Genomic DNA, 13,258 nt, shown 5'->3' with positions numbered 1-13,258 from the left:
ACTTGTGGATTTTGGATTTGTTTTATTTGCATTGACTGTCATACAAACTGTATTTACTGTAATAGCTGTGACGGCAACCTGTCTGATGTAACCAGATGTTTGAAGAAAAGGGCTGGCATTAGAAATTTTCTTCATCCTGCTCCTTTTCAATCATTGAGATTGGAATGAATAAATAAATGAAAAATAAATGAAAAGTTTGATAGCCTATAGGGGTACAGCAAAGCCATGTGACGTGAAATTTCTTTAGGTTGTTTTTATCTCCATAAAAATAGTGTGTGAGCTATTAATAGTTTCATAATAAACTGTGGTTATAGTGTGTTTTGGTTTAAACTTATTATGTGTTGAAGTGGTCTACGGTGGACATTTACAAGAGCAAAAAAAACAACGATTTCTTAGTTCCAAACCAATATATTGCCATTATTTTGTCCACTATGTGTATCATTTTTATGGTTATTTTCAGATGCTACATTTGTAATTGTTTAAAATGTTTTACTAAACAGTTTATGGAGGGAGTATGTTGAAACTGTGTTCCAAGTAAAATATCGGCATTTGCTTATTTGAGCACTAAATTTTAGACATATGTTACACAGCTTTTATGTAAAAATTATTACATTTATTTCACTTGGGAGACATTTATTTTGCTTAATTTTAATGTGTTTTGTTTTTAAAGAACTTTGAGTTTTGCCATACAATCCCAGGTAGGCAGTACCCGCCCATAATAAACGAGTCTCCATTAAGTGGGAGGGGCTATCTGGACACTATGAACGAGTCTCCATTAAGTGGGTGGGGCTATCTGGACACTATGAACGAGTCTCCATTAAGTGGGTGGGGCTATCTGGACACAGGAGTTTAAAAGTCAGCGTGAACCAGGTAATGTGTCTTTTGTTTGGTCGCTGGTCATTCAGAAGACTCCTGCCTGCTGTGAGGAAGAATTTTTCTCAAAGTTTGGTAGATTTTTGTTCGAGTTCCTTTTTTGGAGAAGACGACTTTTGAGGCTTCAACTTGTTCTTCTGCCAAGGTAAGGTGATTATTTTGTATTAGGGTCAGATTAAGCAATTATGTAGCTACAGTTTTGCTGTTAAATGGGCTGTAACTCTTAAACTAAAAAACACTCTATTCGACATATTTCTGTAGGTATTAGTAAGTACTTTAACCTGGTAAAGGAGGTGATTTGCCCAACTGTATTTTTTCATGTGAAAATTTGTAAAAGAAAATGCTCTCTTATGGAGCAACACAAATGGACATCAGATATACACATTTTCTTTCTAGTCTTCTTAAAAGAGGTTAAGGTGTCTAAAAGTATGTTCAAATATCTATAGTTTTTGGAAATTTCATTTAAAAATAATTAAAGTTAATAACAAAAACATCTTTTAGTCTTTTTTTTTTTTTTCATCGAGCTACCATCCCAAAATAGAACTATGCAATGATAAATCGATGGTCAAAAAACAAAACCTCCAATCTGAAAAATGTACTTTGTCGAGAAAATTAAACAAAACTACCTGTTTTTTCTTGCCAAATGATACTAGGTAATGAAACCCAATAAATAATGCATTGTTGTTGGGCTATGTTACTTTTTACACAGCACTTTGTGTGTGAAAAAACAAGATACTTAAAAATTTGTCAAACAGTGCATTTTTCAGATAGGAGGTTTTGTTTTTGGGCCATCAAAATGTTGAAAATATGCCATTTCTACAAACAATGTGTGAATATCTGTTTAGGACACTAATAATATGAATGAACACAAGTAACAAATACAATAAAAACTTGTCACTTTTTTTTTTTTTTTTTTTTTTTTTACAATGTAATGGTATTGTGAAAATGTGGTAAAAAGTCAGTTCCAAGAGGTGTCAACAAATTTAAAAGTTACTTTTGTTTGGTCGTAACTTTTTTCTACTGAATCAGTTGAAAATTGGAAAATGGTTTCAAAAAATATAGATTGTAAAGTAAAAAATTAGTCCATACAGTAAATTCTAAGAATAACTTTGATTTTTATCATACATGTTCACTGTCCCTTCATCTGACCCATTATAGTTTTTGAGAGATGATGTGAAACATAAGTTAAAGAGTTTAAGCCTTATGTAGCATTTGTTTTTTTAATTTACAAAAGTTATTTATATCACAGTGTATGTTCCTTTACACCTGATAACCTTTTAAAAGTCTTTTAAACTTTTTTTTCTTTTTTTAATGTCTTATATCTTTCTAGATGCCGTTCAACAAGAGGTCTGCTGCTGCTAAGCTCCGCATGGCTGAGGCTATGGCTTCCTGTCCAGGAGGGATCTGGAAGAAGAGCAGTAAGTGTTTTTGTCCACATATAAAGTCTTTTTTCCAAGAAATAGGCATATCAGTAATGGTAAATGGACTGCACGTATAGCATTTTTTCACACTTGGTGCCCAAAGCCCTTCACAAATCCTCACATTTCCCCATTCACACACACACCAAGGAGCGGCTGCTGCCATGCAATATATGTTATAAATGGTAATAATAGCATGTTCATATTGTCTGCTTAAACAGAAGGTCCCATTGGGTCCGAGAGATGTCCACCAGTGCTCCCTTGGCCAAAGTCACGCTACAGTGGGAAGCAGCATAAGATCTTCATTCCCCAGGAGTCCACCAATAAGGAGGTGAGTTTATCTGTGATTTACATTCGTAAATGTACCTACTCAGCTGAGAAGAAACTATATAATGAAGTATGTTATGTAAGATTTGAAACTTAACAACAGCCTGTCTGTTTCTGTTAGTTGGTCTTGGTTATTGGTGACTCCCATCTCCGGTCCTTTGTGGAGAGAGACTTTGTCGTCAGACCACTGGGTCCATATTCCTTTGGGTTCTCCTCTTCCCCTGGGGCCACTGCGCGTGAGCTGGAGTTGGAGGTCCAGCATCTCCACGTCGACCGCCAGGTGTCCATGTGTGTGGTCCTCGCTAGCGGAAATGATGCCGACAAGAAGACTGTGACTCAAGCTGGTCAAGACTTTGATCGTCTCCTGTCGACTGTAGTCCGACGCTGGAAGAAGGTATGTATATACTGTGGCATTAAAAGAAAAACTGTATAAGCCTATTTCAATATGTTATATTTGTACAGATGTACTTATATTTGCTTTATTTTAAGGCATGTGTTGTTGACTTCCCGACTCGTCACACCATCTCTGAAGCTGTGCAGAACCAGTTTCATCAGGAATACCGAAGAGTGGCAGAAACTAAAGGTATGGAAAACTATATTTAGCGTTCTTCTCAGTTGTTGTTCTCAGTTCAACTGGACTGGTTTAACTGTTTTGAAAATGAAGTCTCTTTGATGAGAAACCAAAGTTTTCAAATGAGCTAAACCAGTCCTGTTGAACCAAGAACAAGAACCAAGAACAATGATGACCTGGGCAAATGAGAATCTACACAGATACATTTAGCATTGTATAAGTTTTTGTTGTTGAAGAGTGTTGTTTTCTTAAATCTTGTCTATGTTTCACAGGGTTGCGGTACGTCTCCTGCATTGACAAGTTCCCCATGAACAACCTTGGACCGTGGGTCTGGGATGGTGTAAGTAAAGAGAGTTTGTGTTTCTGCAACATGTTTTAACTCTTTGTTTTTAGTACGTATCACTAAATGCATAGCTTTTGTCATTTCAGGTCCACCTCAGCGTACCCGAGGGCATGCAAGTCTTGGCTGACTTGATATCCAAGGCTGCGAAGGACGAGATGATGAGCACCAGGGCGTCCACGTCTCCTCCTCGGAAGGTCCCTTCACCACCCCCCAAACCCTTGCCAGAGTTTCCAGATTTGGTTCCAATTCGTCCTTCACCAAAGGCTGTCCAGTTACCTGTTCCATCAGACGGAGGATTTAAAATGGGGTTGTAGGTTTTTGATCTGTAGTGTGTCAGACCACCACCTCTGTTCAGGGAAGGATTTTCCACTTTCATGATCTGAGCAAATGAAAGTCTACACAGACAAATAAATGTAACTTCATATCCTCTTTGTTTCTTTTAGAAGACCGCACATGACACCAGAAGCCAAGCCAGTGGAGTCAACCGACGAAAGCGTGTCCTGCAGCAGGTATGTTAATGCTTTAGCAGAATGTTGAGACTTTTCTCCAACAACATTTAAACTGATAGAAAAAAAGACAAAAACCCAGGCACTGACTTGGTTCAAAAAATTTGAAAAGCTTTTATTTCATGAAGCCCTCATGAAGTAAAGGTTTTTACATTTTTCGAACCAAGTGAGTACCTGGGTTTTTGTCCTTTTTCTGTGGTTCATGCCTTCTCCATGATCACCTTTGGTTTGTTGAATACCAGTAGTTCCCTGTGAAATTGATTTTTTGTCTTTTTTAATGTGAATTTGCTGATTTTGTGTGTATTATTTAGGTTTTGCCTACTGCTGTGTCCTCTGGTCGTTTTGCTGTTTTGGACACAGATGAAACCGAAGAAACTGTGAAGAAGCCCAGAGCAGCTTTGACAGAGAAGAAGAAGGTAAACATGTTCGAATTCACTGGTGGTCCTGAAGTGATAATATAATGTGAAATTGTTGGTTTTCAGGGAAAAGTGTTATAACTGCATATATGATGTTATAATTAAAGAGAATTGTTCTTTGTACTCTCCAGGAAAATGCACCAGTTGCTGTTTTGGATGTGGAGGCTCCCGTTGTGGACTTGGAGGCTCCCGTTGTGGACTTGGAGGCTCCTGTTGTGGACTTGCAGGCTCCTGTTGTGGACGTGGAGGCTCCTGTTGTGGACGTGGAGGCTCCTGTTGTGGACGTGGAGGCCAAACCCAGAACAACCAGGACTGACGCTGTGGAGGCCATCCCCAGAACAATGAGGACCAGACCAATGAGGACTGACGCTGTGGAGACCATCTCCAGACCAATGAGGACCAGACCAATGAGGACTGATGCTGTGGAGGCCAAACCCAGAAGAACCAGGACTGATGCTGTGGAGGCCAAACCCAGAACAATCAGGACTGACGCTGTGGAGACCATCTCCAGACCAATGAGGACCAGACCAATGAGGACTGATGCTGTGGAGGCCAACCCCAGACCAACAATGAGGACTGGTGCTGTGGAGGCCAAACCCAGAACAACCAGGACTGACACTGTGGAGGCCAAACCCAGAACAACAATGAGGACTGACGCTGTGGAGGCCAAACCCAGAACAACCAGGACTGACACTGTGGAGGCCAAACCCAGAACAACAATGAGGACTGACGCTGTGGAGGCCAAACCCAGAACAACCAGGACTGATGCTGTGGAGGCCAAACCCAGAACAACAAGGAGTGATACTGTGGAGGCCAAACCCAGAACAACAAGGACTGATACTGTGGAGGCCAAACCCGGAACAACAATGAGGACTGACACTGTGGAGGCCAACCCCAGACCAACAATGAGGACTCTGCATGAAGACGGCAAAGGTAAGACTATCATGGGGTCATTCCACCAGGGGAACGAGCTGTTCAGTTCAGACAGTAGGGGAAGGCAGTGCATGGCTATAGCTATGGCAGCTTTAGTTCAACACATGCATGTGCGTAATGTTCATTCGTGGACACAGGAGGATTTAAATATGGCTTTACTGGAAGGTGATAGGCTCTATCTAAAGATCAAACCTAAAATTAACAATTTGGCTGAGTATCTGGGGTCTTTTGATTTTGACCCTGAAGAAAATTTATATGGACAGACATTTGGCCTAAAAATAGGTATAGAAATGGGACGTCTGCGTTCTGTAACAGATGAAAATGAATTACAATGTGGCTATCTTACATTAAAACAGGCTCTGGAAAAACATTTAGCAACAGACAACACATGCCTTTTTACTACAGCTTCAAACACATGTGCTATTATTAGTAAAAACAACCTGTATGCTGTAGTAGATTCCCATGCACGTAGTTCTTCTGGGATGGTTGATGGGGAGGGGACAAGTGTTGTTGTGTTTCTCAATACCATTTCAGACTTACATAGCCACCTAATCAAACTCACAGCTGGGTTCAATGCGTATAACACTGACTTTGAACTTAATCCAGTGTCAATAGCATCAAAAGGTGAACATATCCCTCCTGTTCCAAATCCAACTGAATTGGAAGTTGAGGAAAGCTCATCCATAAATAGTTCTATTTTTGAGGAGCCTATCTTAGAACAACAGGAGATTAAGGCAATTTCATTCTCAGAATCCGTTTTCACCTCTTCTGAGCCTTATGTTAAACCTAAAGATCCTAAGCCTATCTGTGAAGATTTTAGAAGGAAAAGTCTGAAACGCAGAACAGATGTATCCAAAAAACAAAACATAGATAACAAACGTAGGAAAGCTGACACGAAATTAGAAACAAAACACTGTTGTTTGCAAGGTAATTCTGTTGTAAAGATTGCCAAGACATATGACATAACTGAAGTAACATATGTCGGCATGGACAAAAAGGCTGTGCAGTTTATGCCATTGGGTGAGGATGTGTGCAAATCTATTTGTACACACCTCAATGTTGATTATTTAAAATGTCCCATCCAAAACTCTATAACTATGGGTGATGCTGGAGTACCTTGTTACAATGAAAGCATAGTAGCTGACGGGAACTGTTTTTATCGCGCTGTGTGTCAAGCAGTTAGTGGCACACAGAAACACCATAGAAAAATCCGACTAGCTGCAGTTAAAGAGTTAGAAAACAACCCTGACATGTATCACAGCCTTTTACATGAAAACCATCAGCATTTGTCTGTGGCACAGTATGTTAAACAACAAAATGTATGGAAAGTAAACACCTGGGCGACGGACGTCGAAATACATGCCACAGCTAATTATTTAGGAGTAGACATTTACACTTTTTATCAAGGCAAATGGCTGAGGTTCAAATGTACCAAAAAACAACTGTCCAAACAATGTATTTATCTTGAAAACAGAGGTGTTCACTATGAGAATGTTGTATGTGTCAAGCAAGGTGAATGTAATGTCTGTTATAAAAACTGCGAAATTACTGAAGCACATAGATATAATTTTAGGTCACAAACAAAAAATGTAGATATGAGCCTTTATAATTCTTTTGCTGTCAAAACAGGCATTCCAGAAACCAAAAACAAATGTGTAGCTGTCATGTCAAAGTACATGAAGAAGAAAAAAACCCTAGGTTCATATGTGTTGCGTAAAAAGAAATGGAAAGAATATGCAATGAAAAAATATAATCAGCACGAAGAATATAGGTTAAAGCAAATTGCTAAAAGTACAGAAAAGTACAAAACTAATGTAATATTTAAAAATAAAGTCAAAGCATACAGTGTAAAAAAATACGAAAGTGATCCCATACATAAAGAGAATGTAAAAACATATGGTATAGAAAAATACAAAACTGAACCTGTACATAAAGATAATGTAAAAACATATAGTATAGAAAAATACAAGACTGATCCTGTACATAAAGATAATGTAAAAACATATAGTATAGAAAAATACAAGACTGATCCTGTACATAAAGATAATGTAAAAACATATAGTATAGAAAAATACAAGACTGATCCTGTACATAAAGAGAATTTAAAAACATATAGTATAGAAAAATACAAGACTGATCCTGTACATAAAGATAATGTAAAAACATACAGTGTAGGAAAGTATAAAAACAACCCTACACATCAAAATAATGTAAAATTGCACAGTATTTGTAGGTATAAAACAAGTCCAGAACTTAGACAGAAATTAAAAGTTATGAGCAAAGAAAAATATCATAAAGATAGAAAATGTAGGAGTAAAATTCTAGCAAAGAAAAAGCTCAACAAAAAACAGAAAAAACTAAAGGCAGAGCAATTTGATTTTGTCTTTAATGAGTTTTTAAATAAAGTCAATAATGGCCCTGAATTTATATGTTGTGTATGTTTTCGTTTGTTATTTAAAAAATCCGTTGTAAAATGTAAACAACAAAATTACAGACGTGAAGCGGCTAAAATTGCAGAGAAGTGTGTCTCTGATAAATACTTGCATAAATGTAACTCAGACTGTAGTACCTCCTGTTTGTTAAAAGAATCAAGAGGGGAGCTGTGGATTTGCAATGTTTGTGATTCTAAGATTCGAAGATGTCTGATCCCATCGGAATGGTGGGGCAACAATTTACAACTTGACCCGATTCCTCTGGTACTGACATGTTTGAATCATTTAGAAGAACATTTGATTGCACTCAACATCCCATTTATGAAAATGTTAGCATTGCCTAAGGGTAGCCAAAGGGCGGTCCACGGTCCAATTACTTGTGTTCCTTCAAGAGTTTCTCAGACTTCTAACTTGCTGCCGCGTTCAAACATGGAAGGTTGTCTCTTACGTGTGAAATTGAAGCGGAAATTGTCATACAAAGGTCATTATGAATATCACTTTGTAGACACAATGCACCTACAAGAAGCTCTGAAGTATTTAAAAGAAAACAATAAATATTACAAAGATGTAGAATTTAATCCAGAGTGGATAAATGAGTTTGAAAAGGAGCCGGAGAAACAAGCAGAAGACCTAAATGTGTGTGTTGTGGAAGAAAGTGAAGACCCTGACGATGTAGAAGATGAAACTCTCCATGATCGGCAGCAGCACTGCATCTATCAAGACACATGTGCAATGCCTATTGATCATGGGCAGGAAGCCTTAGATCAATATTTTGAAGATATTGTAAATCTTGCTCCTGCTGAAGGAAACAATCCCGTGAGCATGTTGTCTGATGTTGACAATGAAGCAAAGTCATTTCCAGACCTTTTCCCACTTGGTAATAATACTTATCACACACCCAGACGGCATGAGTTAACATTAGCCCGTTACTTTAACAACAGGATTCTCCATGCAGATGGTAGATTTGCAAAAAGTGTAGAATATATATTTTTTGCACAATACATGTCTGAAGTTCAGCAAGTTATTCAGCAAGTGCATTACGTAAAGGACACACAAATGCAAAAGGTCAAAATGACGCACAGGATCACACTGAATCCTTGAAGGATGTTGTGCAGTCAGATGATGGCTACCGCTTCTTACGTCCTATTAGAGGAACTCCAGCCTTTTGGCAGGGAGCACAAAAAGACTTATTACCATGTGTGCGAAACCTGGGGAAACCCACGTTCTTTTGTAGCTTCTCATCAGCTGACTTGAGATGGGGTACACTTTTAACAACGATTTTGAAGCAGGCTGGAAGAACACAAACTGCAGAAAGTTTAGAGTATGCAGAGCGATGTGAACTGTTAAGAAATAATCCAGTTTCAGCTGCACGATTTTTTGATTACCGCTGGCACATTTTCCTGAAATTTGTCATAATGTCCCCAGTCCATCCAATTGGGAAAGTTAAAGATTACTTTTACCGGATAGAGTTTCAACAGCATGGGAGCCCCCATGTACACTCTCTCATTTGGGTGGAGTCGCCTGTAATCGGTGTAAACACAGATAAAGAAGTAGTAGATTTTGTCGATAAGTACATTACGTGTGAAATACCTTCATATGATGAGGAATTAGCAGATATTGTGTCCACAGTACAACAACATTCTAAACGGCATTCTAAAACATGCAAGAAAAAGAAAACAGTTTGTCGTTTCAATTTTCCACGACCGGTATCTGCTCGGACATTCCTCAGCCATGTACAGACAAAACCCAAATGCCCAAAATGTGATGTAGATCAGGACAATAAAAACCAAGAACAAACAACAAAGGACGATGTCCAGTGCAAATGCTCTCAGAATCAACAAAACTTCATGAAACCTGAGCAAGCTCAGAAAATCATGATAGCTGTTAAAAAAGCCCTTCTAGATGAAAATAATCCATGTACTTCCATAGATCAGTTGTTTAAAAGTGTTGGTATCAACCAAGACATCTATGAGAAAGCATACAAAAGTCTAGAACGAAAAACTCAAATCATTTTAAAAAGAAATGTTAATGAGGTTTGGATCAATCCATACAACAAATACTTGTTAAAGTGTTTGAATGCCAACATGGACATCCAGTATGTTGTTGATGTGTTTGCTTGTATAGTTTATATTGTAAGCTATATGTCCAAATCTGAGAGAGAGATGGGTTTGTTGTTGAGGCAGGCTCACAAAGAGGCAACTAAAGATGACAACTCTGATGCTAAAGAGGCAATGAAAAAAATGGGTCAAGTCTACCTCCATAGTCGCGACGTTTCTGCACAGGAAGCAGTGTACAGAATAACAAACATGCATCTGAAGGAATGTTCCAGAAAAGTTGTGTTTATCCCAACCGGTGATACTATCTTTAAACTAACGAAACCTTTTAGTGAACTAAACAAACCAGGCACCACAAACATTTGGATGACTGGTCTTGTTGACCGATACAAAAACAGACCTAAGGATAACATTTTTAATGACATGTGTATAGCCAAATTTGCATCGGACTATCGCGTTTTAGGTCAAACAGAGAAGAAATCCAAAAATAGTATTAAGTTACTAGAATAATTTGGTTATGCAGCAAAAAGAACAAGAACCAAACCTGCAGTTATTCAATATGCACGCTTTTCTGAGACAAAAAATCCTGAGTTATATTTCAAAAGTATTCTTCAGTTCTTTCCATACCGTGTTGATGAAGACCTCAAACCTTCATCTTATGCATCTTATGAGCAGTTTTACAAAGACACTTGGCAATAAAACAGTCTCAGTTTTGTCAATTGTACATTCAAACTGCTCACAATATGACATTGAAGCTGAAGATTTGGAGGAAATGAGTAAAAACATTGACTCTAATTGACTCTAATGAAATATTAGAAGATGCATGGTGTATGCTGTGTCCTGAGCAGGAAATAGAGCGTTTGGAATCCAAAGACGAATTCATAAAAGACCCACTGGATGATGAGGAACCCGTTCCTCACATTCCAGATTTAGCCGTAAGTGACAGAGAAGTTTGTCATTTAGAAAAGCAACAAAATGTGATGTGTCGTTCTGAAGGTTTAGCCTTGATCAGGTCTTTGAATGAGCTCCAGCTGTCTATTTTTTACAAAATATGTCATTGGTGCCTAGAAAAAGTAAATGGTAATAGCCCAGAACCATTACATGTTTTCATCACTGGTGGAGCTGGAACAGGTAAAAGTCACCTAATTAGGGCCATTCAATATGAAGCCAATCGACTCTTTGCTACAACGCGGCGCCATCCTGATAACATCAGTGTTTTACTCACAGCACCCACAGGTATGGCAGCATATAATCTCAAAGCAACAACTATTCACAGTGCTTTTAATATAGGAACAGATATCAGACTCCCATACACACCATTGGGAGAAGAAAAAATTAATTCTTTACGGGTTAAATACACAGATCTACAATTACTTATAATAGATGAAATATCAATGGTCCACCATAAAATGTTAAAATACGTCAATTGCCGACTGCGTCAAGTTAAGCAAACTGGTGACTTATTCTTCGGCAATCTTAGCGTCATTGCAGTCGGTGACTTCTTTCAGTTACCTCCAGTGAAAGGTAAGGCATTGTACATGGAAGAACCTGGACAGGTCTGGAGCACTTTTAAAATTGTTCAATTACAGACAGTAGTCAGACAAAGAGATTCCACTTTTGCTGACATACTTAATCGACTAAGAACACGCTCCAAAGGGACACCCATGCTTAAAAGTGATATAAAGACTCTAAAAAGCCGTGAAACTGGAGAGGAGTCTTCTGATCTTTACATTTGTGCCACCAATCAACAGGTTCTATTACACAACTTGGAACAGCTCAAGAACACATGCCCAGAAATTACTGAAATAGATGCAAGAGATTTTCACCACAATAAAAAAAGTGGGAAAATGGAAGTAATTAGTGGCCATCTCAGCAATGCAAAGCTCACATCTCTCCAAGAGAAACTAGTCTTGGGAGTTAATGCTCGAGTTATGCTCTGTAAGAACATTGATGTCAGTGATGGGCTTGTCAATGGTGTACGTGGGACAGTAACTCATATATCTGAGAACTACAAAAATGGCCTTCCTGAAGCTGTGTATGTCCAATTTGATGATAACAAGGTTGGCACACAAAGTCGGAAGAAACACCGAGCCATTACACCTGCTTTAAAAACATCTACCAGAATAGAACCTGAGGAGGAAAGAGCCAATAGTAAAGGTGGAAGGAGACGTCAGTTTCCTCTGACACTGGCATGGGCCTGTACAATTCATAAAGTACAGGGCCTAACTGTAGACAAAGCTGTGGTGTCCCTAAAAAAAGTGTTTGCAGCAGGTCAGGCTTATGTGGCTTTAAGCCGTGTAAGAAGTTTAGATGGGCTTATTATCCAAGACTTCAATGAAAAATCTATATTTTGTAATGACAGCATCAAAGACACTTTAAAGAACATGCCACCCTTCTTGGAACAAACTGTGCCACACATCACAAAAAAATCAAATGGATTAACTTTGTTCTTTATGAATGTGCAGGGTTTATCCAAACATGTTGTCGATCTGGTGTCTTGTACTAAATATTTACAGCCTGATTGTATCGCTGTGACAGAAACATGGCTGACAACTAATTCACAGCCTCACACAGTAGACATAGAAGGATACCACTTCCACAGTTGTCTTCGTAGTCTGTCATACGAGGGGAGCAAACATCCAGCGCTCAGGACTCTCCAAAGCCAACAGCATGGTGGAGTTGGGATGTACTGTGCAAATACTACCAAGTACCAGATCCCCCAAGTACCAGCATTCAATCTGGAATGTTTAATTTACAGAAACGTTGATCTCAATATTTTAATTGCAGTGGTTTATCGTCCACCATCGTATCCCATGTCACTGTTCAAAGAAAATTTGAAGAAATTAATAACTTGGTTAAATTCACACAGTGACTCAATAATTGTCCTTGGAGATTTCAATGATGACATACTGAAATCATCAACGCTGTGTACATTTCTGACACAAAATGGATTTAAACAACATGTGAAAAATCCCACCACTGAAAAAGGCACATTAATTGACCATTTCTATGCCAAATCTCTGAAATTTGATGTAGACTTGGAAATTGTTCAGACATACTTCAGTGATCATGAAGGTATCGCATGTTCTCTTCAGCTAAAAGCTATTCAAGACATAGATGATCAATAAGAAACAAACTCACACTCAAACTCAAACATTAACATCAATGTTACCTTGGTGTAGCACATGCATTTAGTCTTTAACGGACAAATAACTAACTAACTAACTAACTAACTAACTAAATAAATAAATACATACATACATACATACATACATAAATGTATATCTCAATAAATAAATAAATAAATAATAAATAATAATAATAATAATAATAATAATAATGAGTTAAATAAAAAATAAATTATAAAATAAATACATAACTAACT

The 13,258-nt window shown here is 38.0% G+C and overlaps 1 protein-coding gene across 1 annotated transcript; it reads left to right on the top strand.

Moving 5' to 3' along the window:
• Positions 1-2,203: 2,203 nt before the first annotated feature.
• Positions 2,204-13,001, top strand: LOC115439439 (uncharacterized). The gene is given in 13 exon segments (XM_030163274.1): positions 2,204-2,291; positions 2,513-2,622; positions 2,740-3,012; positions 3,108-3,201; positions 3,462-3,529; positions 3,619-3,726; positions 3,976-4,041; positions 4,350-4,454; positions 4,586-5,387; positions 7,713-8,849; positions 8,852-10,562; positions 10,564-10,666; positions 10,668-13,001. Coding segments are annotated over 13 exon segments (6,999 nt in total).
• Positions 13,002-13,258: the final 257 nt, after the last annotated feature.

This window comes from Sphaeramia orbicularis, chromosome 19 (genome assembly GCF_902148855.1).
Source record: "Sphaeramia orbicularis chromosome 19, fSphaOr1.1, whole genome shotgun sequence".
In the NCBI taxonomy this organism is placed as follows: domain Eukaryota; kingdom Metazoa; phylum Chordata; class Actinopteri; order Kurtiformes; family Apogonidae; genus Sphaeramia; species Sphaeramia orbicularis.
The sequence above is the reverse complement of the archived record's forward strand: the minus strand, read 5'-3'. Positions and strand labels throughout refer to the sequence as shown.